At 40.9% G+C, this 27704-nt stretch overlaps 1 protein-coding gene across 6 annotated transcripts in view; it reads left to right on the forward strand.

Annotated features, from left to right (window-relative positions):
• The window catches only part of FEZ1 (fasciculation and elongation protein zeta 1), an 80224-nt gene that overhangs the window by 34116 nt on the left and 18404 nt on the right, over positions 1 to 27704 (forward strand). For 3 of the 6 annotated variants that reach the window (XM_043996996.1, XM_043996997.1, XM_043996994.1), the window contains exons 2-5: positions 550 to 687; positions 9225 to 9578; positions 17102 to 17201; positions 25988 to 26074. In XM_043996996.1, coding sequence (XP_043852931.1) covers positions 9268 to 9578; positions 17102 to 17201; positions 25988 to 26074 — 498 coding nt within the window. In that variant the 5' untranslated portion in view covers positions 550 to 687; positions 9225 to 9267. The remainder of the gene's footprint in view (positions 1 to 549; positions 688 to 9224; positions 9579 to 17101; positions 17202 to 25987; positions 26075 to 27704) is intronic. The other 3 variants (XM_043996995.1, XM_043996998.1, XM_043996993.1) reach the window with 1 other exon arrangement.

The following is a 27704-nucleotide window of genomic DNA, read 5'->3' on the forward strand; positions in this document are numbered from 1 at the left end:
CATTTCAGGGAGAAAGGACTCATAATTGGTGCTACAGCTCCAGTCTGCAGTGCATTGTCAAGACTGCAGAGAGAAGCCCACATTTTTCTTGATAGGTCTCTGAAGAGCTCTGTGTTTAACACTTTGTATCTTGGGTTTATGAGGAAGTAAATCAATGAATCAAGATGAAATAACACATTTTTAAGATTCTCCCTAGCATTCCTCCCTTCAATAGATCACAAGGTGTTTGACAAGTAATCTGTATTGCCTGTGATTCCATTGCAAAATGTGTATTTTCATTTCCATTTTCCATGAGGTAAAGAGTAAGGCAGTAACTTGCATAATTCCTCTCTTCTCCTACTCCAGGACCATATTGAGGATGGGAAGGTGGGGACAAGTGAGTGGAGGAAGGGATGGGAGGAAAAAGAGAATGTCTAAATCAGTTTCACAGAGTATACCCCAAAACACAGTTTCACTAGTTATTTTATATGGGGGGGGGCAGAAAGAGAGGAAGATGGCCATCTTCCCATTATTCATCATTTATTTATTTTTGTTTTGGGGGAAATCTAGGGAAGGAAGAAGTGCTGTCACTCATTAACTTTAGCTTGGGTAAGGGGAGAGCTTTGAGGTGAGCCCTGGATGAAGAGGAAGGAAACCTCAGCACATCACGAGTGGGAGATTGATCCTGGCATTTCAGATAGCACAAAGGTACTAAAGCTGGGGGTACAGTGGGGCAGGGGGGCGTTCAATTGGGAACAAAGCAAAGATGGCAAAGGGGAGGTTTGCTTGATTAGAATGAAGGGTGTTCCATATGACAGACCAGCATGAGAACCCAAAGGTCTAATACTGAAGTAGTGGCAGAGAGAGACAGAATGCTGAATCCTTGCTTCCTGCCTTGGCACAGAGGCCTCCCTGCAAGCATTAGGCACAGTTTTTGTACTTTGAGGTTGTGTGGTAGGGTGGAAAGAGGTGTGGGACGAGCCCTGGATTTGGAGCCAGGAGACCCAGATTTGAATCTAAAGCTGGGCCCTTGGCCATTTAACATTTTTTATTAATGACTTGGAGAAAGGCATAGCGGAGGAGCTTATCAAATTTGCAGGTGCCAAAACTGGCGCACTGTGTTAGGATTCGAAAATGTCTTGGCAAACAAGGACATTGAGGCAAATCTAAAAATTTGGGGATCCTAGAAATCAACCTTGCAAGCACAAGATGAGAGGGTTATGGTTAAACAGAAACCAACTAGGAATTCTTGTGCTTAGGGCAAGTAGTACAAAATGTGCCTAGAGCAAGTGGTCCTAAGTATACCATCAGCTGAGGAAGAAACACAGAGACCTCTCCCAGGGAGCTGCTACTAGGGAAGCTGCTGAGAAGTAGTGGGGCTGAGCAGGGGAGGGTAACGGAGGAGGTCCTAGCCTGCCATCTGGTATCTTCCTACTGTAATTATTCTTACTAACTACACTTATATCTATACTAAGGATGGCAAATTCTGTCAGTCCCTCTAGTTGTGACACCCTTTAAATGAGTGGATCAAAGCCTGGTGTTTCTACCCTACTTATGACTGATGACAGCTAAGAAAATGAATGTGATCTTGGGGTGCCTTGAGAAGCACAGGGTTAGGAACCAGAGAGTTGTTTGTGTTCCTACCCTGATCAGACCATATCTGCAGTATGGTGTTCAGTTCTAGGAGTCGTATTTTTAGGAAGGATATGGATAACCTGGAGAGTGTCTGGGGAAAGGCAACCAGAATGATGAAGGGCCTCAAGTTCATGCCATATGATGATCAGAAGATGACAGGTGAAAAGCAGTGCCCTATGATGGAAAGAACACTGAATTAGGTGTCAGTGCCTGGGTTCAATTCCCAGCTCCTTTTTTTACTGCCTGTGTGACTGGAACAAGTCTTGTGATCTCTCTGGAACTCAGTTATTCTTCTGTATAATGAGGAGATTGGATTGGATGGCCTCTATGGTCAGTTAGCATTAACAAGCACCTCCTGTGTGTCTGGCACTGTGCCAAACACTGGGGATACAAAGAAAGGCAAGGTAGTCCCAATTCTCTAGGAGCTTACTGTCTAATGGGGGAGACAACGTGCAAAAAAGACATATACAGGATAAATGGGGGGTAATCAAAGGAAAGGCACTAGAATTAAGGGGAATGCAGAGAAGCTTCTTGTAGAAAGTGGTCCCTTCCAGCTTTAAATTGATGGGTGTGTGATCCTGTGATAGAATTGGGGTTGGTTAGCCTGGTGTAGAGAAGATCTGGGGAGGAGGCGTAAAGGTGGGGAATAATGGTTGCCTTCAAGAATCTGAAGAGGGGAAGAGGGATTAGACTTTTTTTTTTTTTAGTTACAAAGGTCAGAACTAGGACTAGAGTTCCAGAAAATCAGAGCTGTTCAGAAGAGGAGTGGGATGCCCCCAGGAGATAGTGGGTTCCTCCTGGCTGGGAAGGCTTCAAGCAAAGGCTTGATGACTACTTGTATGGTTTGTTATGAATGAGAGTCTTGTTCAGGTCCCTTCTGGCTCTGAGATTTGGGGATTCTGTGAATCTTATACATACTAGCAGTGTGACTATAGGAAAATCACTTGACCTAGCTGTAATAAATGTTTCCTTATCTGTAAAATGGAGATATACTATCCACTTCACAGGGTTGCTATGAGTAAAGAGCTTTGTAAGTTTTAAAAGATATATTATTGGCACTGTGGATAGAGTTCTTAAGTTGGGAGTCAGAAAGAAGTGAGTTCAAAATCCTGTGTCAGACATTTATTAGCTGTGTGAGTCTGGGCAAGTCATTTAACCTCTGTCTCTGTTTCCTCAACTGTAAAGTGGGGGGGCGGGGGAAGACAAAAAACAAACCTGTAAAGTGGGGATAGTGAAAACAACTACCTCTCAGGATTGTGAAGATAAAATGAGGTTGTATTTGTAAAGTGCTTTGTAAACCTTAATGTTGTTATGATTGAAACTGGTCATTCACTAAGTGTTGATCGGCTTCTATGTAATGAGTTCACTAAAACAAAAATGTATTGCAGCTTGGGTTAATGAAAACAATTATAGATGACACTGCTTTTAAAATCCAGGATATTGGATAGATTTCTTCATTTGTAACTTTACAAATGAGCTAATTTTCTCCTCTGGAATTTTCCTTGGCCACTAATGGTTTAGTCTCAGTGTAGCATTCCAGGCTAGCTACTTGAAACTAGATGTTAGGTGGTTTGGCTTCTTGTGATGTTTCTATTCTATAGTCGGTGCTTTGGATAGTGTCCAAGAGGCCCCTTTCTAATTCTGACATTTCCCTTAGTATAGATTTGGGGGGGACAGGGCAATGAGGGTTAAGTAACTTGCCCAAGGTCACACAGCTAGTAAGTGTCAAGTGTCTGAGGTCACATTTGAACTCAGGTCCTCCTGAATCCAGGACCAGTGCTTTATCCACTGTGCCACTTAGCTGCCCCCCAGTATAGATTTAAAGAAAGTGTGACTACCTGGAACTCTAGCTGGTTAACTTTTTTTTTGTTTTGTTTTGTTTTTGCAGGGCAATGAGGGTTAAGTGACTTGCCCAGGGTCACACAGCTAGTTAAGTGTCAAGTGTCTGAGGCTGGATTTGAACTCAGGTCCTCCTGAATCCAAGGCCAGTGCTTTATCCACTGTGCCACCTAGCTGCCCCCCGGTTAACTTTTTGAATGGTTTCAGCTCTCTAGAATAGAGACAGTGGTCCACAGGGAACTGGCTAAAGAAATTTAAAAGAATAGGAGCTCCTTAGTGAAAAAAGATTAGTTAACATTAATTTGGTATCAATTCAATAAACCTTTATGAAACATAATTTTATGTCTTCCATGAAGAATAAAGTATCGGGGGCAGCTAGGTGGCGCAATGGGTAAAGCACTGGCCCTGGATTCAGGAGGACCTGAGTTCAAATCCAGCCTCAGACACTTGACACACTTACTAGCTGTGTGACCCTGGGCAAGTCACTTAACCCTCATTGCCCCGCAAAAAAAAAAAAAAAAAGAATAAAGTATCAATCAAAATAGAAGCTGCCCCTTGTCTAGGAATTCATTCTTCTCTAGTTCCCCTATCTAATGCCTATCCATTCTTTAAGAGTGTATCTTTTCTTCTGGGGCGGCTAGATGGTACAGTGGATAGAGCACTAGCCCTGAAGTTGGGAGGATCTGAGTTCAAATCTCACCTCAGACACTTACTAGCTGTGTGATCCTGGGCAAGTTACTTACCCCAATTGCCTTAAACACTGGGGGGCATCTCCAGTTGTCTTGATATATATCTTGCCTCTAGACCCAGATGGCTCTGGAAGACAAAGTGAGGTTGGTGAGTTCGCACATTCCTCCCTCACTTAAATCCAATTCACTGCAAGTCATGACATCACCTCCTGATGTCATGGTCCTCTTCCAGAACGAAGTACAAACAACAACTTTTTGTTCCCTAAAATTTGACTCAAAATTTCTTTTCTTCCATAAAATCTTCCCAGCTCAGGAAATCTATTCCCTTTGAACTCCCATTGCATTTGTTATTTGTATCAGGCTTTTGTTTTGTTAGATATTAATTCAGTATTACATCTTATGTTTCCATGCCTTCCTGCAGGCTGCCCTCCATACTTTAAATCACCTTTACTTTCTTTCAAGGATCAATTCAGATGTTGCCTCCTATATGAAGCCAGAGCCCTCCCACCCCCACCCACCCCTGTTTTTAGTCCTCTCCCATTTCAAACTGCCTTGAATTAACTTATTTGTACATATTATATCCCTCCAGTAGAATGCAGTCTTCTTGAGGTGAGAAATTTTGTGACATCCGTATCAAATTATTATTTAAATTTTATATTACTATTTACCTTTTTATTTGTTTGTTCCATGTTTCCCATAAAATTGTAAACCTCTTAAGGGCAGGAATTATGCCTAGCTCAGTATTTTCCACATAGTAGGTGCTCAGTGGTTATTGTTAATTGCTTGAGGTTCAGGAGGTAGTAGGATTATGCCAATATCTTAGAATCTTTTAGCATTATCTCTATCCTAGGCAGACCATATATGCAGTATGGTGTTCAGTTGTGGGAGCCATATTTTTAGGAAGGGTATTGATAATTTGGAGAGTATCCAGGGGAAGGCATTTTAGATACCATAATTGATCTGATGGTAGGGATGGGAGCCACAAGCAGAAATATGGAGAAATTGGAATGAATTATAGAATCACAAATACTCCCTCCAGCAATGGAGCATGCAATACATTGACTTCTCATCCTGCACTTCTCTTAAGAATGCATAAGAATATGCATTCTTATCCATACATACCATACACAACAGACACAGCCCTTTCTCTAGGACTTTTACCTTTCTGTGGGTTTGGGTAGAGCAGACAGGTTGTCAGTCTGTGATCCCTTATTGTTATTCCATGCCGAGCCCACCTCTTTTCCCAGTCATTCATCTTTTGGGGTTTTTTTACACCACTTCTTGCTCATAAGTCATGGATAGTATGCTGCAGGCCATTTATGTTCACCATCACCCTTTGGGTGACCCACAATTCTGATACTTTAGAGACTATGGTGTTCCATCATTCAGAGTCATATAGTATCACCCAAGGAATGGTGAAAAGAGCCATCCATGCCTCTGATCATTTCCTTTGGCCAAGAAGTGGTTTGAGTCACTAGCATGCTAACAATTGATATTCTATAGATAGTTATGAATTCACACTTATTAAATCTTGGAGGGAGAAGCATGATGTAGTAGAAAGCACTCTAGATTTGGAGTCAAAGGCCTGGATTCAAATATTGGCTTTATTAATTGTTATCTATGTTACTTAACCTCTGTGGGCCTAAGCAAACCAACATCTGGTTCAACTAGATAAGCTAAGGGTCCTTCTAGCTCTCAATTTAAAGATCGTATGATTATCTAGTTCAATCCCCTTATTTTACAGATGAGGAAACTAAGGCCCAGAGAAAGTAAATAATTTTCTCAAGGTCACACACTTCAGACCTATGTGATTTGTAAAAAGCTGTGATTTAGAATTCAAGTCTTCTTTAATTCCAGGATTCTTCCCTTTTTTGAACAGCCCTCAATTTGTAGACTAAAATATTCATGTGGATAAACCAGGCATATTATTATTTTCATGCTTTTGCCAATCCTGTTCCTTCTACTTGGAATTATACCCATTGGCCTTCTCTCCAATTCTCTAAATTCTACTTTTTTCCTTCAGGATCAGCTCAATTTCTACTTCCATGAAGATTTTCCTGACTGAATTTAGTCTACACTGATGTCCCCTTTTTCTGAACTTCAGTAACCTTGATTATCTTTTATTTCAATTCAGGAAACATTTGTTAAATAAATATCCGCAGTGTTTGAGGTACCATAATAGTCACAGGGACACACACAAAAATAAAAATTTCACACCTCAAGAAGATTGCATTCTATTGGAGGGATATAATATGTAAGTTAGTTCAAGGTAGTTTGAAATGGGAGAAGACTAAAAATGGGGTGTGGGGGGTGGAGATTGGGCTTCATATAGGAGGCAGCATCTGATCCTTGAAAGAAAGTAGGTGGGGCAGCTAGGTGGCGCAGTGAATAGAGTACCAGCCCTGGATTCAGGAGGTCCTGAGTTCAAATCTGGCCTCAGACCCTTGACACTTACTAGCTGTGTGACCCTGGGCAAGTCATTTAACCCCAATTGCCTCACACACACACACACACACACACACACACACACACACGCACACACACACGCACACACACACAAAAGAAAGTAGAGGTAAGAGTATTTAAAGTATAGAGGACTGCCTATAGGAAGGCATGGAAACATAAGATAGAATACTGAATTAATAGCTAACAAAACAAACAAGATCATAGTATCATAGACTTAGAACTAGAAGGAACCACAGATGACATCTCCCATCCAACTCCATTTTTCTACAAGAGAGGAACTGAGGCCAGGAGAGATTGAGTAATCTTTCTATGTATTTGTCTCCCCAATAAAACTAATTTTTTATACATGAACTAGACCTTAGACCTTCCTTCCTTCCTTTCTTTCTTTTTGGGGGGAGGCAGGGTTACGTGACTTGCCCAAGGTCACTTAGCTAGTAAGTGCTTGAGTCTAAATTTGAACTCAGGTCCTCTTGACTACAGGACCAGTGTTCTATCCACTGCACCACCTAGCTGCCCTACTTTAGGTCTTCTAGTTTAATTTCTTTATTTTACTTATAAAGAAACTGGAGCCTGTAGAAGATATATCACTTGCTAAGGATATGTCAGATAGTTAGTTGTTGACAGACCTGGGACTACTTTCAAGTCCATATACACTACCTCCATATTTCTTTTCTTTTCACAGGTGGCCTAGTGTTTTCCATGCAGTAGATGCTCAGTAAATGTTTGTTTGTTGTTGACCTATTCCTGGGTAAAAATATCCATGTGGTTCTTCCTGATAGCAACAATAGCAAGTGGCATTCACAAAGCAATTTATGGTTATCAAATACTTTGAATATATTTTTTTCATTTTGTCCTTACCACAACCTTGGGAAGTAGGTAGTGCAGGTTAATTAGCTCTGTTTAATAAATGATGATACTTGGGCTCAGAGACATTCAGAAAACTGACTTAAGATCATAGGATTTAGTGCGTCAAGAAACCTTAAGTATCATCCAGTCCAACTCCCTGATTTTACAGCTAAGAAAACTGAGGCCTAGTGAGGTTAAGTGACTTATCTAAGGAAAAGAGCTGGGATTCAAACCTAGATCTTTTGGGGTCAAATCTATGCTCTTTCCATGATCTCCCAGCTGCCACACCTTCCCTTGGCTTTGTTCTATATAGTTCACAAATGGAGCCTCTGAGAACAAAGCATATGGTTATTGATGAATCTGCCTAGCTCTTCTGCAGGGCCCTGACTACAATCGTACTTATCTAAACAGACTAATTACTGTGAGAGCACATATGTAGGCCAGTATGCATTTGATTGCCATTCTGTATCATAGCAGAAGAATTTGAGTATGTGGAGAGTCAGAGTTCATTATGATAAGTCTGTCATGCATGTGCTGCTTAATTCAATTAAACAAATATATTGAACATTTATTTAAGTACTGAATATGTGTAATGCATTGTACTAGGGGGAGGGGAGAAAGAGAAATGAAAATTAACACAGCATCTCCTCTCCTAGTGGAGGGGAGAGAGGTGTATGCAAATAACTGTAATACTGGTTAGACTGTGATTATAGGGACACGGGAAAGGTCAAGTATCCCTTCTAGTTGGGACGTTCAGGGAAGGCTTATGGAAGAAGTACCTGAGTTGCCTTAAAGAAAGAGAAGGATTTCAATAGGTAGAGTTATGGGGGGAGTTTACTGTAGACATAGAAGATGGCATATACAAATAGACAAAGGTGGGAGAGGACAGGATCTAGCAGCCTACAATGAATATGAACAAAGGCCAGAAAGGAATGTAGGAAACAACTTGTAAAGGGCTTTGAATAATCAGCTAAGGGATTTTATATTTTATTTGCCAGGGGAAAATATTTTGCTCTCTCCCCCACCTCCCTACCTCCTCCAATGAAAAAGAAAGAAAAACAAAATCCTTGTAACAAATATGCAACTGTGTATTATTTGAGCTGCCATACAAAGAAAGAATAGACCAGAAAGCTAGTTAGGAAGCTATTACAATAGTTCACACAAGAAGTAACGGGAGACTGAAATAGGGTACGGACAGTGGGAGTGGAAAGGAGTTAGGTATGCAAGTAGAATTGACAGGACTTGGCAACTGATTGGGTGTTTTAAATGAGGGAGAAGGAGGTCAAAGATGACATACACATAGCTTCTCACACATGATGATAATATAAAGTGATACATGGCAAGTGCTGAAGGAGTGATGTAAAAAGTAAGCCTTTAAGAAAATAAAAGTAAGATTTCCTACAAAGTACTTGCCCGTGTATAATATTTAGTGTGGCTGTGGAAGGCTTTTATGGGGAGATTGTAGATGGCTTGCTTAGACTGCCTCCATACTGATTGATAGAATCATCAGTTAAAAGCAACCACAAGAAGTTATTTAGTCTGTTTCTCATATTGGTGTTATTTACAAAGCCCAGATATAAGTATTCTAAATATGTATGGCATCTAGAATAGACAGAATGCCTAAAAGATGGGTGTTTTTCCCCAAGGGGAACAAGGCTATTTGCAGAGGGCTGTTGATAATGCTCTAAATAATTCTTAGCAGAACATAGAGAAAGAGGCGAGTTCTGGATCATATAGTTTCTTTTTTTTCTTCTTCTTTTTAATTTCCAGATAAGGTCAACGTGAAATTTGTTCTTGTCTAAACCTGCGCAACATGGAGGCCCCATTGGTGAGCCTAGATGAAGAATTTGAGGACTTGCGACCCTGCTATTCAGAGGACAGGGATGAGAAACCTCGATGTTTCTATGGCTCATCTCCCCACCACCTAGAAGACCCCTCTCTCTCTGAGCTTGAAAATTTCTCCTCTGAAATTATTAGCTTCAAGTCCATGGAGGATCTTGTGAATGAGTTTGATGAGAAGCTCAATGTCTGCTTTCGAAACTATAATGCCAAGACTGAGAACTTGGCCCCTGTGAAGAATCAGTTGCAGATCCAGGAAGAAGAAGAGAATCTACAGGATGAGGAGTAAGAAATCTTACCTTACCTCCTTTGTCTCAGATAATAGTCATTAGACTGAGGCTCCCTAACAAAATATCATCATGAATCCATAGATTCATGATTGGTTATATCCACTCCCAGACTCCCCAACAAGGCTATGCTATGGTCCTTGGACAACTGTTCAACCCAGTCTATTCTTATACCACTGCCACTAATCCTACCCTATAGCTATTCTCATTTAGGGTCACTTTTTTCCAGGGTTGAAGCCTTAGAGGAATGAATTAATTTTAGGGAATAGGAAGGTTTTCCTAGCTGTTGAAATGTAGTTTGGGGAACATTAAATCCAGAGGCAACATGGTACAGCAGAGTGATGGACTTGAAGTTAGAAAGATCTGGGTTTCAACCTGACCTCACACACTAGCTATGTAATCCTGGACAAGTCATTTAACCTCTCTGTGCCTTGGTTTCCTTATCTGTAAATTTAAGTAGTTAGACACTTTGGCTTCTAATGTCCCTTCTAGCACTAAATCTGTGATCCTATCTCTACTCCTGTTGCACTGTAACTTTCAGAATTCTAGGACCATCTATTTCTTAGAAATGATATACCTCTTTCTTCCTCCCTCCTAAATTCATTGTAATGAAAGAAGGTGTCATTTATGGTGGGGGGGGGTTTCCTGTAGAAATGCCAACACTGTGAATATTCTCAACATAATTAAGACCCTTTAGGGCTAGAAGATCATTCCTGGAATGTCAGGAAAGCATTAGAACAAAAAGATAGAATAGGACAGGATATTATGAAACAAGGTATTATGGTCTTAGAGCAGTCAAAAAAGGACAGATTTTAAGGAGAAGGGGTTAATTTGTTGAATAAGTGAGAGGAAGTGATGGAAACAGGAAAAAATTCCTAGTAAAAAGAAAAGAACATCCATCAGTTTTCTTAAAATAATTCTGGGAAAAGGTAAGTTATGAGTCAGAGAAGATGGGAGCTATATACCCTAGTTTTTCTCTTTTCCATGGCCTTAACTGGGAAGATTCCAGGGTGAGGTGGTATGTCACAGGGATCAGAAGTTGGGGCAATTAAGTGATACTATTTCAAACATAATTGACCCATATACTATTTGCTAAAATGATATAGCCCACCTTACAGATAGCATCAATAAACTAACAGCAGTATTCTCAGGATAGAGAGCTGGATCTGAAGTCAGGAAGATCTGAGTTCAAATGTGGCCTCAAAAACTTAGGCAAGTCATTTAACTTCTATATGAGTCAGCTTCCTCATCTATAAAAGGGGTATAATAATTGTACTTGCCATCCAGGGCTGTTATGAGGATCAAATGAAATCACAATTGTAAAGTGCTTAGCACAATGCCTGGCATATAGTAAGTGCTATATAAATGTTAGCTTTCATCATCATCATCATCATATCGAGGCCTACAACACTTTCCCCATTCCTTCCTATTTTAGTGAATATCATTAAGAAGATCTGAGCCTGAAGAAGTCCAATACTAAAACTGTATGCTAGATCTTTTTTTCTTGGATCTTTTTAAAATTAAAATTCTTGCTCTCACACAGATTTCCCTTAGGTCTTAAGCTTGTGATAATTTACCTGATTTCTCTAAGTGAGAAGAATGACTGTGGGCTCTATTGTTATTAAGAATTTCTTCCCTCCAATGCACCAGGCAATGAACTAGAAACTCAAGAAACATGAACTGTAATTCTTGTCCTATCAATGCATTTGCTGTGTGACCTTGGGTAAGTCACTTAACCCCAGTTGATTGCTTAGGCATTTTGGCTGTGAAGCCTCTAAAGCACAATCTTGGTGACGCTGGTCCAGGAACCTGCAAAGAATATAACCTCTGACTTCACCAAGACAGATTTAAAAACGACAATAGAATATGCCAAATTTTTCTCATTTCCAAACAAATCATTTAACAACATATCATTAATAATCAACAACACATAATAATCATATACATATCATATCATAATCAACAACAAATCGTTCCTTCCTTTTTCTAGATCTTTATCTGTTTCTTTGAGGTAGTAGACCCAGGAGGCAGGGTCTTATTCTCCTCTCCCGTGTCTGACTCCATTAGCAGAGGTCAAGAAATGGCGGGGGGGATGATATGTAGGGAGGAAATAGGGCACGGGGAAGCTAATAGTGTTATTTCGCAGGCTCCAAGTGGTTTCTAACCACTTTCAGAAATGTCTTCAGGAAAGGTGAATGAAAACTCTAATGTACCTTTATAGTATAAAATAAGTGCAATTAAATACTAGATGGCATCTGTTGGACTATCTTGGCTATAAAATGACCCCCAGTGACAAAGGCAGGCTGGAGGTATTCTTCCCATCCTTCACCTCTCCACTTCTTCCTGAGTGAAGGCTGACTGTTGTCATGGCAATCTCTGGACAGATTCAGTATTTAGGGAGATGAATGGAGTGTCTCTCTCCGATCAGGTCTTCAGGGATAGAACCAAATAACTGGAACAGTAGGACAAACCAGCGGAGTGCTTTCATCATTTGGTCAGGTAACTCCCTTAAAGAGAACATAAGACAGAAGCAAACCCAGGGGCAACTATCAAATGAACTGATTTTAGAAAGTTGCATTGGGAAAGACCTGGAAAATGAACTTGCTAATAATAATTAAAGATAATAATAGCAGGGCAGCTAGGTGGCACAGTAGATAGAGCACTGGCCCTGGATTCAGGAGGACCTGAGTTCAAATCTGGCCTCAGACACTTAACACTTACTAGCTGTGTGACCCTGGGCAAGTCACTTAACCCCAATTGCCTCACTAAAAAAAAGATAATAATAGCAGATTGCACTTATATATCAATTTAAGATTTGCCAAGTACTTTATATTTGTTTTATTTAATCTTCACAAAAAACCTGTGAAATAGTTGCTAACATTATGCCCATTTTACAGATGAGAAAACTGAGGTTTCAAAAAAGTTAAGTAACTTGCCCTAAGTCACACAACGAGGCAGGATTTGAATTCAAGTCTTCCTGACTCCAAGTCTGATACTCTATCCACAGCACCACCTAACTGCCAAGGGAGACATTAAAGGCTAATCTCTGTCTTGGAAGGGCAGGGAAGAGATAGTCATTTAAGGACAATCTGGCTGTGATTTTGAGTTCAGAAGATACAACTTCTTCCAGGTGGTTATTGCAAATATATTACTGAACTTTCTCTGCCATATAATCAGTAGGAAGGGGATACTGTATCAGTGTACCTCATTAAATGTCCTGAAGAGCCAACTTCCTCCTGTTTCATCCCATTTCTAGCAATCACACAGGGGTGAGAAGCTACTGATACAGTTACTTCCTTCCTTGTTTAAAGATAATTCTTGAGTTAAAGATTTCAACTCATCACAGTCAGCACAGTGGTACAATTTTAAACCTTGGTACCAGTTTATAGTTGAAGTTAAGCTATGACTTACAAACATACATACTGCTACTGGTCATGAACCATCGTGTCACCTGTGGTTTAGAGGATAATCTGGTGTGGGGAATTCTGGATTGACAGACCCTTTCTCTCTTGCCTCATTTTGTAACCTTAGGAGAATTAGTTCTCCATTACAGGTTTGATTTTGTTGTATGCCTGGTGAAAATAATACTAATCTATAGGGAATGGAAAAGCTGAAAGTTTTGTTTTAAGGCATTCTTTCATTCGTTCATCTGATTAACATTTATTGACTACCTCCTGTGAGATAAGTCAATATCCCTGCCCTTGCTTACTGTCCAATAGTGGAATAAGAGACCAACATAGTTACATATAGGTTAATACATGTAATCAGCTCACAATATGATAGTATTGGCATGACATGACATTGCATAGAATCACACATGCCAATAATTGTTGGTGCTCAGTGAATTCTAACATGACTCCTAAGATACCAGAGAATATTGCCTATACCTGGGAGGTCAGTCTTACAATCCAAGTGGGGCAGGTGCCCCAGGACTCATCCTGACAGATGGGTGCTGAGAACCAAGTTAGTATCAGTGTAGTTCCACACAGCTTCTTACCACACTTGACAGGTTGGTGAAATTTCCTAGGAGTGGACAGGGAAGTGAGCTGTGTTACCACCTTGGGATCCATACATATCCATCTGCTTATCCCCTTTCTGGGGACCCCCCCCCTTTAGACACATCCCATTCTTCCCTAGTCTTTGGTCAATTCTATACACATGCTAATCCCAAGGCAAAATACCTTCAAAATAAGCTTTCTTTGATGTATGAGGTAGCCAGCCTAAAGAGCAAACACGGTGAGCCTTAGGTAATAGGATAAAGGTAATGGTTCAGCTGAGGGCATCTGTTTCATCTTTGTTTTCTATAAGTGGCACAGTTTATAGATGCTAAATAATGAATTACAAGATAGGATTCAAGGTTCTTCTTTCCCTAAGACAATGCTAAAGTGCCTGATTCCTTCTTTAGAAAGCTCACCTCCACAGTCCACCTTAGGCTACCTTTTAATCAGGATAACTCCACTTTCAGAAGCCCTGCCTAGGATGCGTTAGAAAGCCTCTCAGGGGACATAAATACTTCCAGCTCCCTCTCACACAAACAAGCTTTGTACTTCCTCTTGGCCTCTTTCAGTTGGCCTTCCTCCTTCCCTCCCCTCTCCCCCCAAGTCCCTTGTTATTGCTGCTGCTGACTGCCTAATTTGTGACTGTCTTTGCTTCCTCAGTGCCCCTCACCCTTTGTGCTCTCATGAAGCCAGTTGTACCCATAAGGCTTTTGCCCTGCCTTTAATAAGGCAATTTGCTGCTGGGGGCCCAGGGTAGTGGCAAATATCTGGGTATGTATCACATGAGGAACCCCAGGTTAAAAGGGTTAGAGCGTAGGTTTGCCAACTGCATACCTGGGGTTTTCTAGCGATGCAGAAATTAAGTCTTTTGGAACCCCTGATATATGCATGCAAGGTAGATATGAAAAAAATGATGCAGTTGATTAGGAAGCCCTTGAAAGGTTTTTAAAATTATTTTTATTTTTAGCTCAGCAGAATCTAAGACCCAAATGAGAGGAGGTAGGGGAAGCGGGGAAGGGAGGGAGGTGGGGAGAGTAACAGTATCAAAAGAGGAAAACCTAGAAGTGGCTAGAGCTGCTCAGAGGGGAAGACTTAGAAAACATCATTGAAAGGCCAGAAATTGGAGAAGGAAGGCAGCTGAGGAAAGCCTCAGGAAGGAGAAACACTCCCCAAAGGCTTCGAGAGCTCTCTTGGCTACCATCCTAAGGAGGGGAGCATCCTCAAGGTGAAGTGAAAGTTGATGCAGTGTAATAAGAGTTTCATCTTCCTTCCTTCTCCGAATAGGAACAAAAGATTTCTGCCTTTTTTGAACTTGATTGAATTTCACTTTTTTTTTTTTGCACTTCCTACAGGAATGATCCTGAAGGTCAGCATACTGCCCACTACAAACATGGTTTTTGCACAGTCCCAATAACAATTCATCTAGATCCGGGAGCTGGAGGGCATTTCTGGATTTGGTTTTGTTTTAATTCTGTGGGATGGTCAAGAAAGGGATTCAGATGGAGGAGTGAGGGAGCCCCAGTAGTAGTTCTTTTAGCATTTTACCATTATCTAAGGGAGCTGATCATTTTGGTTTTCCTACATTGGAATGCTAATGGGACCCAGGTTTAAACTCATACAGGATTAATGCAGTTGAACAAGGACTCCTAGAGATTAGGAGATTGCCAGTCTGATAACACTGCTGGGTTTAAGAATTCCTTTCTGAAATCTTTCTGAATAGATGGCTAATGAGTATTTGATGAGTTGGTCTCTTGAAGAGCTCTCTTGTAATGGCAGAAAAATAGAGAATAAATGGATGTTCTAAGCACTGGCATTATATTGTTATATTTTCTGGGGTGCCTCTTTTGTTTCTTCACTAATGATGGACTATATGCACCAGGAAGAACTCTTTGTTTATATATTATACCTGTATATGATCCCTGTTCTGCATCTTCACAATTTCAAATGTTTGTGTGGCAGTTTTTCCTTTGTCCTTGGTTTTGGGTTTGTTTGTTTGTTTGGTATACACTAGCATATTTTAAAGTATTCGAATTCAGTATTCTCTATAAGTATCTGAAATTGTGTGTATGGCACACTGCAAATGGAAGCCGTCATGTTGTAAAATGCAGCCATTTTACAGGTGTACCCCTTCCAATGTTACTGGGTATGCAATGCTTTTACATATATAGAATTTACAACATTTTACATATGGTTATATGGCACTCGTGTAACAATTTTGTAGTGCATTTCGGAAGAAAATTACAAGCATGCCTTACCTATCATCATTTAACAAAATCATCTGCCTTTTCCTTGCATGCCATTATTCTTGAAGCTAGGTATTTTATTTTGCACATTTAAATCTTTTGGTGTTGGCTTATGTCTGTGTGGTGTTGGGACCAACAAAGATCACATACACACACACATGTGCATGCACACTTTGTGCCAAGAAAGGGCTATCTGTGTATAGGTAAACTATTGTTATTGCTGTTCATGTTGAATAAATAAGCATGTGTTTGTGACTTCATTAGTTATTTTAATTTGTGTTCAAAACCCTCCTCAAACATCCATTTTTCAAAGGATGTCTTCTGGATTAGATGTGTTAAATAATAAGAACTATATGAAAACAATCTTTTCTTATAATGTGTCCAATTTTAAAATTAGTCAACAAATGTTTATTAAGGATTTCTTATGGGTCAGGCACTGCTACATGCTGGATAAAAAGAAGCAGCAAAAACATAACAAATATAAAAAGAGGTGCGACTCCTCCCTTAGTCCCCACCCTCTGTGCACCTACAATGAGCCATGACGAGATAACTATCTATTAGCTATGTACTTTTTGTGATGTAGTGATACCCTGTGTGAGGTATATAGGGCCTGCCTGTTGAGAGCATCATCAGCTTGTAGAAAGGGCAGGGTTATGCCATCCCTATGTGTCTTGGGGGCAAGCCATTAATATTAAACAAGAGTTAGAAGAATCTCAATTATACAGCTTAGCTTCTGTGGGACAGTTAATTTTCTTGACATATTAGGTAGTAGATCTCTTGGGACCCATGCAAACTGTATGAAGGTCCCCGACCTCAGTGAGAGAGGGTCATTCATCCAAGAAATCTTCCTGCAGCTCTTTATAAACTTTTGCCCACTAATAAGAAATGACACTAGTAAGTCACCACTCAGGGCCACAGAATATGAACCGTGCACCTGCTTTAGGGGTAAATTTATGTTCAATCCCAGATATAAGTCATTGTTTATCTGTAGCCTCAATTGTTAGTGATTGATGACAAGAAATTGCCCTGCCTTCGGATACCTCAATCCTGAAATAGGTGACCTGGCACCAGTGTGTCTTGGGCCTTTTAGCATTGTTCCTTCTTGCTCTGTTTGCCTTCTGATGTGATTTCTAGGCTGTTTTGACCAAGCATGCTGGAGGGCAGATGATCTCAGCCTGGCACACAGAGAAGCCTCTCTCCTTCTCTAGCTGAGCTCTTCCTTCCCCCAGGCGGAGTCAGGCCACAGATGTCTGCTAACAAGAAACTTTCTTTGTTTTCAGAGTTTGGGATGCTCTGACGGACAATTACATCCCTTCACTTGGGGAAGACTGGAGGGACCCAAACATCGAGGCTCTGAATGGCAACATCTCAGACACTGAGGTACCTCTCTAGGGCCTTGACAGTTGTGGGAAGGGATGGGGTAGGAAGGGTGGGAATGGAGAAATGACAGATAAAGGTTGGCCACTAGTTATTAGGGGTAGCTATTTTTAAGAAGTATTATTGACCTTAACAACACAAAACATGAAGTGAAAAGGTCTGAAGTGTAATAAACTGGGCAAGTATTACAGGCTATTTTGGTGCCCAAGTAACAACATTTCCTGGCAGAAGTTGTAATGCCTACGGTTCTCCCATGTAGGAGAACAGATGTTATCTCTTTTCCCACTCTTTCATCAAAAACGTTGCTGGTACTAATTACTCACAATTACTCTGCAGGCGTGATCATAGCCCTGGAACAAGTTCTCCTGGTCAGATAGACATGGGGTGTATTCTTCAGGAAATCTTTCTGGGTGGCATTTGAGTGGCTGAGCCAGGGTCATACCCTTTGGTACTGAGGAGGAAGGTGGCTTGGCAAACTGAGATGAAAACCTCAAGAGAGTTGGGAAAGTAAAGTACAGGAATCTATTTTGAGTCTTTTGCACAGGATAGCAAGAAGCAAAATCCTTCTAGGTCCAAGGCGAACAATTCAGCCAAAGGTACATATAGAAAATAAAACCATTTATTGGCTTCATTCACTTGACTCCCTGGAAAAGGTCACTTCCCCTTTGGCGGGCTCTCTAGATTTTGCTGTGAGGGAAAACAGATGTGACAAACTTGAAATGAACCGAGGAGCTTCATCCTGGCCCAGGTATCCTAGTGCTATATATGTTAATGTAAAATCCATCTGGAAAAATTCCCCTTGCTGGTCTGCTGTTTTTGTAAGTTACCTGTCCAGAATGAATGCTCAAGCAGCAAAAGCAGTAGTTATGTTTTATATCATGCTTTCTAGTTTACAAGGTCTTTTCCACTCCTCAGTCTCCTGAGATGGCATATTATTCTTCCTATATTATGGATGAAGGAACAGAAATGTAGTGACATTAGATGACTTGCCTAAGCTTACACAGATAGTAAGTGGGGACTCCAGGCCTCAAACTCGGTAAGTCTTTGGATTCCAAGGCTAGTTTTCCATCCACCATACCACAGGGAAGTATATTTTGGGGAAAGAATGGAATTTGCTTAACTCTTGAAATGCAGAATGACCAGACAAGAAAAAGTTATTTGCTCATCCTGGGGGCATTAGCTGCTCTGAGGCAATGGTTTTAATGTTTCCAGATTCCCATTAACCTGTTTGGTAAACATCCCAGTGGCTGAGTATGAAGTCCTGTCTCTGAGCACCGACTCTTTAGGTGACTCTTGTCTACTTGCTTTTTTCTCTAGGCTATAATTGTTTAGTGTCACTAGAGAAGATGTAAAGATACTTTGGGTTCATTAGGTGCCCAGTGACAAAAACAAGTCCACATGTGAGAGAGCTTAGGGTGGAGATGTAGTGAATTTGTTTTCTAGAATTAAAATCAAACCCATCCTAGAACTACGGCAAATCCTGCTTCATTATCTCTTTTGCCACCTTTCTTGCTCAACCCTGGGTCAAGCTCAAGGAGATACAGGACAGCTCTTCAAAAGAACACTAATTCATCCTCATTTGCATATTTCCCTCAGGACCGTTCACATCTCAGGGTGAATGAAATGACCCTGAGAAAGATGAATTCCTTGTATCTAGTGTAAAGGAAAAGGTAGTTTAAGTGAATAGAGAAAGGCTTCCTTCTTCATTACTTGACTATCTCTGACCTTTGTTTAATAGCAAGCAGAGGCTGACCTAGAAGGCAAATCAAAATATCTTTTGTCTTTTTCAGGGGACTGAATCATTGTGGGGCTGGGGTTAGAGTTGGGGTGAGGGGAGGTGGAGAGAGTAAGATTGGGTCTAGAAAGTGGCAATGCCATCTTTAAGGCCCCTCCCTCTGGTGTTCCATTCTGTTAAGATAGGATAGGTATGGCTGGCTTATCCTCAGGTATTCCTGGGTCAGTCACCAGTAAGGGAAAGACCACATTGCTCCTTCATGGGCTTTTCCTTAAAGGATACAAGATCTTGAGCTGAATCACTCTGTGGGGCCACACTGATAGCTTTCTTTTGTCACCTTTGACATCTTTACCTGAAGAATTGCATTATTGGGGCAGCTAAGTGGCGCAGTGGACAGAGCACTGGCCCTGGAGTCAGGAGGACCTGAGTTCAAATCTGGCCTCAGACACTTAACACTTACTGGCTGTGTGACCTTGGGCAAGGCACTTAACCCCAATTGCCTCACCAAAAAAAAAAAAAAAAAGAATTTCATTATTATTTTATTTATTTATTGGGGGGGGGGCAGGACAATGAGGATTAAGTGACTTGCCCAGGGTCACATGGCTAGTAAGTATCAAGTGTCTGAGGCCAGATTTGAACTCAGGTCCTTCTGAATCCAGGGCCAGTGCTCTGTCCACTGTACCACCTAGCTGCCCCACATTTTTTTTTAACTTGCCAAGGGACCTGCTATTTGTGGCAATGATATAAGGGAAGGGAAATTTTGTGGAGAAGGTTAAATGTGCTATAGAGATGAATTCTTTTTATGAATGGAATGAACTTGAACACTTTCAAAAAATAAATTCATTTAACATACCCAGTCTTTGAATCTAGGATGATTGTATTTGCCATTGTGCATCAGGTATTAATAGACATCAAAACCATTAATATAGAAATTTGCATTCAACTCTAAATCCACAGCCCTAATGAAACTCTCCTAATCAAAGCAAGAAGGGAAAAAACTTCTGACCAAAACAGCTCCCCTCAGTCAGACACCTTGGACTTCTAGACTCAGCTCTGGGAAGGCATTACTTATAAGAGTATGAATGATTCTTCTTAAAAGAGAATAGTTTATTTCAAATTCTTCTGACTTTGGGCGTTGTGGAAGCAACTTTCTAGGCTCCTCGCATCTCAAAAAGAAATACAAAATTTTTAAAAAATTTATTGATTATTTTATCATTTTAATATAACTTTCATTTATTTCCATGTTGGCCTTTTGTCCTTTTCTACCCAAAGAGCTATCCTTTCTGTTATGGGTAAAATTGGTAGAGGTTTGGGATAGGGGTCCTTATGAATTTCTCTTTAAAGAATTATACCCTCCGGCACACAAATCCAATTAGAATAAAATAATAGTTTATTTAGGTGCTAGGGAAAGGAAACCAAGAGAGAAATCCTTGGACTTCTTCTCATGGGGAGAAGGCATGGCACAGAGGTGTGGCTCTCTGAGATACATTTCTCCTGGAGCAGGAGACAGGGAAATCCTTTTATAGAGGACTGATGGGGGTGATCATCTGACTGGAAAGTTCCCTTATTGGGGGAGGACCATCCCCCTCTGGTGGTGGCTGGGGGGAGTTGGGTAAGGGGCAGCTCTGGATCTCTCAAGCCATCTCTGTCCTCCTCATGCCACAAAGGCAGCAGCCACACCTAATATTATCTCTCTGAGGGGTGGGGGAGACTGGAATGAAGGGTGGTGGTCCCAGAGCTAGCTCAGTCCTGATCAGGTTCCACTTATCTCTCTAGGTGTGTCTGCCCTTCAGTTTAGTTTCTCAAGGAGAATGTGAGAAAATAATGGGCTTTGCCAACTCCCAAAGGCCTCAACCAGAGGCAATTGATTTGGATTGATTGGATTGACTGAGACTGACTGACTCTGCTGATTAGCTCATTTAAAGATAATTCAATTGAAGCTATACCTGCCTGGCCAGCAAGAGTATTGTTCTTAGAAACTGTGGACTCTGACCTCAGCAGGGGCCCACCCTCAAGTCCAGTGAACCAATGGATTTGGGTGATCCTAGCCAATTAGCTTGAAGCAGGGTGGAAGGACTGCCTCTCCTTGGGACAGAGAGGAAGCTTACTCTCTTAGTTTGTCTCGGAAACAGGCTCTGGGTGGCAGAAGACTCTTGGAAGAAGCAGGCCAGGCTGGACTCTTATCTCTCCTCTAGGGTAGATAGGTTTCTAAACTTTCTGAACTCCACGTGTTCTCTCTTTACTAATATTTGGTATGCTTTAATAAATGCTTAATGCCCCCAAACTGGTGCTAAACCTTCTAATTTATAAGTAAAACCTAGCTAGCTTTCTCTATACTTGGGACAGGAATAAGGTGACCACACATTAATTTTTTTTTCTTTTTTTGTTTTTGTGAGGCAATGAGGGTTGTGACTTGCCCAGTGTCACACAGCTAGTACATGTCAAGTATCTGAGGCTGGATTTGAACTCAGGTCCTCCTGAATCCAGGGCTGGTGCTTTATCTACTGCACCACCTAGCTGCCCCCGCACATTAAATTTTAAACGTCACAAGAAGGTTCTTTGATTTTCCCCATAACACCATCTAACAACAACAAAAAAAAAAACTAAAAAAAAAAAGAAATAGAAATAGAAAACATTTCAGCAAAACTAAACAACACTCCAACCAAGTATGACAATATATGCAATGCAGAAATAAACACAAACTCTTAATGGTTTTGCCTGAATGTTTTTCTGGTGTATAACTGATGTGGGATGGAATTTAGGATCAAATTGACAGTGAGTTGTCCCAAAAGAATTACGAGATTCAGTGACTCAATTTCCCAAGTTTTATTGCAATACTGTGAGTGAACACAGGGAGAGGAACCAGAAAAGTGGAAAGGTATCTCTTGAATAAGGAAAGAAAAGACAGTTATATTTATAGTGTATATAAATTGATTATCAGTTTCATTATAATAATCTCCACCTTAGGGAAGTACAGGGGAGGGCTTATCCTAATTTAGAGTTCCTGGGGGCTTGAGCCAACTCCCAAGGCGGGTACCTTTTTCTGTGGAGGTGTGTTTTGGGGGTTTACACATAATAAGGTGAATCTGAGGACAAATTTGGACTTTTCTGAGCATGTCACCTTTTCATTCCCATGTGTAGTTTCTAAATATTTTCACTTATCACTTAGAATTTCTATACCCTATCAATGTATCATTATTATAGTTAAAGTCTCTATGACCTGCCTCTTTATGTTCTTTTTATGAATGCTGATTAATGTGGGTAACAAGAACCTAGGCCCTGACTTGTATTAATAGACTCAAGTCTCAGGTTGTCCATTAACTGGGGTCTGAATCCCTTTTAGAGCTCAGATCTAAATTAGATCTTGGGTTCTTAGGTTTTTCTGTTAACCCCCTTTTTTGCCTCCTACATCATAACCACATATTAGACGAGTGCCTATGATATATTTTTGGGTAGTACAGATGAGGCCAGAAGGAACGATTCCCTGTGACCCTTTTTGCACACTGAAATAACAATCCATTCAGGGCATGTTTTTACAATGTGGTGTGTATATATTGGAATAATCTCATAACCCAATTTTATACCTTCTGTAAAAGAAATTGCCTCAGGAGTCCAAGGAAGCTGCTGAATTTGTGAGGAATTAGAGGGCTAACTGATAAGTGGATGAGGCAAGAGCAGAATCTGATCAGAAGCCAAGAAGGTAGTCCAAGGCAGGCTAGAGAGAGCAAGGGAACAAGAGTCAGGTTGGAATTGGAGGAGTATCAGGGCAGAACTGAAGTAGAACCATAGGAAGTATGGGAGCAAGACCCAGGGCTGGATGAGAAGGGAAGTCTGGATGTTAAGGAGAGGAATCCGTGCGGTCTGCATAAATCCCACCCCCTGGATTTTTAAAAACAATACTGGAAGAAAAAAAAAAGAGTTCAATTACCACTCTCTTTTTCCTAAAAGCTTTAAGTACCTTTCACAAAGTCCTAATTGATTTTCACAATCTCTTTCCTGGAACCTTGCAGATCAGCCCAGTCAGGCTTTGTTTGTGTCTGAGAAACACAAAGACTATCCTTCCTGCTGCATAGCCCCAAGTACATTAACTTGAGAACCACAAAGAGGACCCATCCTGAGAAGCTCCCTCCCTGCCTTCAGCAGGAAATGCAGAAGCACTGAGAGAGCATCTTAGGAAGGGAAGCAGCATATTTAAAAGCTACATCATTAGCAGCCAATTATGTAAAGTCTCTGTAATTGGCTACATTGAAGAAAATGTAAACATTGCAATTATTTATAGATTTTATGCCAAAGGTTTTTCAGCACACAGAACTGCAGCTGCTGTCACAGGGATATGAGAATCAAACTGTACCTCCCAGCACGGGTCTGACTTTCGCCACAGGACTTTCTGGCCCCAGGAAAGCACTACCATGTGAATACAGTTCTGAGCAAGTCATGGTCCCGAGGAGCTGTTCTGCTTGATGGAGAACTGCTGTAACCAAGAAGCTAACACAGGTGGTAGGGTTGGCAGAGAGAGGAACATATGGGTTAAACAGCAGAAATAGATGTCACCATCTGGTTCCATGGTGCTTCCATCTCAGCTCCTCAGAATTGGCCTACAATCTCACTGTCCTGTCTCTTAGCCTTGCCTAGGTACTAATGGTGTTTAAGGCAAAAACTATTTACTTTCGTTCATATAAGCTGGCGCTGGATTTAAATGAAGCTTTATTATGGGACATTATGGGAGCCTAAACAATTCTCAGCATATATGGATGTGGTTTTTAGAAGATCGAAGATGCCATATAGTGCCAGATGCTCAGTTTAGGCCTTGACAAGTGATGGGTATCATCCAAAAAAAAAAAATGTCAGGAAGTGTAAGAGACAAAGGGTTCGTCCACTTGGTCTGAAATCATTCTTCTGTGCTATCAGGTTGGCAGGTCCCTACCTCCATCATTTTCATCTCTGCTTGCTGATTGGTTGTGTTATTTAGAGTCATTATTGTGTAGGAGTGTTCCTTTCTGGTCCCATCCCAGAAGAGTGCCTGGAAGTGTGGGTTAAGGCTCTGGGGAGCTGAAATGAATTGATAAGAAGAGGGGGAAAGTATATGAGTTGAATTTATGGTATTAAAAAATACTTCTTGCTTTGGACTGTGGAATAAAGGGGAAAGGTATGATGGGAAAATCTAAGCCCTAGGAAGAGGCAAAGGAGCAGCTTGCCAAGTATAAAGCTTCAAGGGCAAAGTGCCATCTGAGTTGGTTTGATGCCTAGTATGAGGGGACTTTTGGGGGGGGCAGGGCAATGAGGGTTAAGTGACTTGCCCAGGGTCACACAGCTAGTACATGTCAAGTGTCTGAGGCCAGATTTGAACTCAGGTCCTCCTGAATCCAGGGCCAGTGCTTTATCCACCATGCCACCTAGCTGCCCCATGAGGGAATTTTTCAGGGAGTGCTGCTAGGGACAGATTTTTGAAAGAACTGAATTGTCAAAACCTGAACAGTTTATGTGGTTGTGGAAGGTGATGGTTTAAATAACTGGATTTAAGCAGACAATCCGGAGGAGGCTATGAGTGTAGAGATTGGAGGCTGCTATTTTGTGACTAAACTGTGGCCAGGAATTCTAGTGACTCATCCTAGTTACTGTTTGGACATAAGAATGAGGAACTCCTTGAATTGGAATAGTAAAATGTGGGCTTCTTAAGGTCAATAACTTTTTCATTCTATCTTTGGCTCTCTATCACATAGTGCAGTGTACACATAGTAGGCACTTAATAAATTCTCATTGGATTGAATTGGAAATAGTAGTGAGTCGGTAGCTAGTATAGACAATAGCTCTGAGAAATATGTTGGCCATTAGTGAGTATTTGTTTATCCAGTTGTTCTAAATCAGTTGGGCTTTGTTTTGAGCTCCAATCCTCTATAAAACCCTCTACAAAACATAGGACACGAGGGGCAGCTAGGTGGCGCAGTGGATAAAGCACTGGATTCAGGAGGACCTGAGTTCAAATCCAGTCTCAGACACTTGACACTAGCTGTGTGACCCTGGGCAAGTCACTTAACTCCAATTGCCTCACCAAAAAAAAAAACAAAACACAACAACAACAACAACAAAACATAGGACACTGAGGTGCCATGAGTTTTCTTAGGATTATATGATCCCAGAGATTCAGAACAAATAGACCAAGTGAGTTTTTAAAATGCTATTTTATTTTTATCTTAGTTTGACTTTCATTTGATGTTATTGGGTTACTCAATGGCCTATCCCATGTGGATTCATTGCATGCTCCTTCTGTTGTCACACCACACCTGGAATCCAGGAAAACTATGACAGGTCAGCACAGTCTAAAAACAGGAGTATTTGGCTTGGGGTAATTCCTTCCCTTCCCCCATTTCCCTTTTAAAATACTAATAAAAATGAAATCTGATGAGAAACTCTCAAATCAGAAACACTCAGTAAGGTAAGTCACTAGGTCATGATATAGGAGGTAGTTTCAGCACCATTCACTTTGCTAAGACACTTTGGGCTCTTTAAAATGCAGACTTAACATTTTCACTTTTTATTTTTAAGCTGTTAAAGATGGTTTCAAGTTTTGTGATGGGAGAGGAATCTGATTGCCAGGGATCATCACCCAAGAAGGAACCGTCTGTAGTCAAAAGAAAAATTATCCATCTTCTTTATCAGGATGGCCTTGGCCACACACTGCCCCCTCTCCCTTTCTGTTTTGGCTGGGCTCAGTGATGCATGCTGCATAACTGGGGTGGAGTGCATTTGGATTTTTTTTTTTTTGCAGGCAATGGGGGTTAAGTGACTTGCCAGGGTCACACAGCTAGTAAGTGTCAAGTGTCTGAGGCCGGATTTGAACTCAGGTCCTCCTGAATCCAGGGCCGGTACTTAACCACTGCGCCATCTAGCTGCCCCTGCATTTGGATTTTAATGAAGCAGCACATACTTAAGTGTCCCTTATTAAACTAGGGACTACTACAGAAAGACTTCCCAATTTGGTTTGTTCTAAAGACCAAATGAGAAAACAGGTCCCTCTAATGACCTACCTGAATTCTATTTGGGTTTATTCTTTCAGATCCATGAGAAGGAAGAGGAAGAGTTCAACGAGAAGAGTGAAAATGACTCTGGTATTAATGAGGAACCTCTACTCACAGCAGATCAGGTACATGGGTCCCTCTAACAAGGTTCCTGGGGGCTTCTTATTCTTCTGAGAGTAGCCTGCTATGTTCAAGTAGGTCGGTGGGGGGAGGGGGAGATTGTGCTCTGGTGGGAGCCAGAGCCTTAGAGTTAGAAGATTTGTCCTTGATTTGATCTTAGACAAGCTGCTTAAATCTCTTTATGCCTCAACTTCCTCAGCTAGTTTGCAAGATCCTTTGAGATTCATGTAATAAACAGAAATATGATGCTGAAACTTGACTGAAATAGAGCCAATCCTGCCCCAGGTATGTTTCTTAAAGTGGGGTCAGATATAAATACAGGGCCAGAAAGATTATCCTTTAAGAGAAAGGCACAGGGACTATAGGGGAAAGGTGGGAGTTGTCTTTACCTTTACCTGTGGTAAAAATAAGGACTGATAGAAACTAGTTAAGAAAGAAAATAGGGACTTAACGTTATTAGGGGAAAAAGTTAGGTCCTCAGAGATTGTGATTTGGTTGGTGGAATGATAGAAGTATAAAAATAGAAAAGGAAGCTGTGGCAGATAATCGGATGCCAAAATAAGATCTTTAATGGTCAAAGACTAGGTAACCCCTAGGAGAAAAAATGACCAGAAACAATTGAGGAAAAAACATGGCTTTTTCCCCTTGGGGATTTTTTTTAAGCTGATTCTTTCTCCCCACCACACTCCCACTACGTCTTCCTTTGAATGTGTCTAGCTTTTTTTCTAGGCTACTCTCCTTTTCTGCATATTCTGATACATTTCAAAAAGATCTCAGTGATTTCTTTCCGTATTCTATCCATAGCAACACATTACCAAGTCATCGTGTTCTCCTTAAGGATGATTAGTGCCTTATGCCTAGGGTTCACTGAACCTCGAATTTTGAAATGCACTCATACCTGATGGTTTTCTTTGCCTGGGTCATAGATAAGTGTGCTCAGATTCTCTTCCTGTAGGCTCATGGCAGTCCTAGGTTACAACTGTATTTCTATTTTCCTATCCTTCTAATCAACATCACCTTGTGACTACCATACAATAAAGGCTCTATCTAGAAAACCAGAAGCTTCTTCCATTTACTAGTCTGGGAGATAAATTAAGGGAAAGGTTAAGTAGGGGAGATTTATGATCTAATATCCAATTTTAATCTCACAGTTTGGCGACCACGAAGGGATCTTAAGGACCCTCCCACCCTCCCTAGTTTGGCCATGAGCCACCTAATTTAGTGGACTTTCTCTTAAATACCCCCACTGACTTTGCCTCATTTGCCTAATCTCCCTTGCTTTAAGCCTCTAAAAGTCTTGCTTTAAACAGAAAAGCCAGCCCAGTTTAAAGGGCAAGATGCTCGAATATTCTACTATCCCTTTGATTTTTCTCATCGGAATGTATTGGGACAGCATAACGTCCCGACTTAGAGGAATAGTTTACTCAATGGTCCTTCATAACATTATTGGTTTTTTCCTCATTCAGGCAGCAAAAAGTTTTTTGTATAATAATATAAGTGAGAATCTTTGGGAAAATACGTTTAATATAAGTAGAAATTTTATGCCTGCAATTGAAATACCTTTTAATACCACATCCATAGTTCATATGACTAAGGATTTTATTTTTGCTATTATCATTGTTATAATATGGGGGA

The sequence above is a fragment of the Dromiciops gliroides genome, chromosome 3 (assembly GCF_019393635.1).
Source record: "Dromiciops gliroides isolate mDroGli1 chromosome 3, mDroGli1.pri, whole genome shotgun sequence".
Lineage (NCBI taxonomy): Eukaryota > Metazoa > Chordata > Mammalia > Microbiotheria > Microbiotheriidae > Dromiciops > Dromiciops gliroides.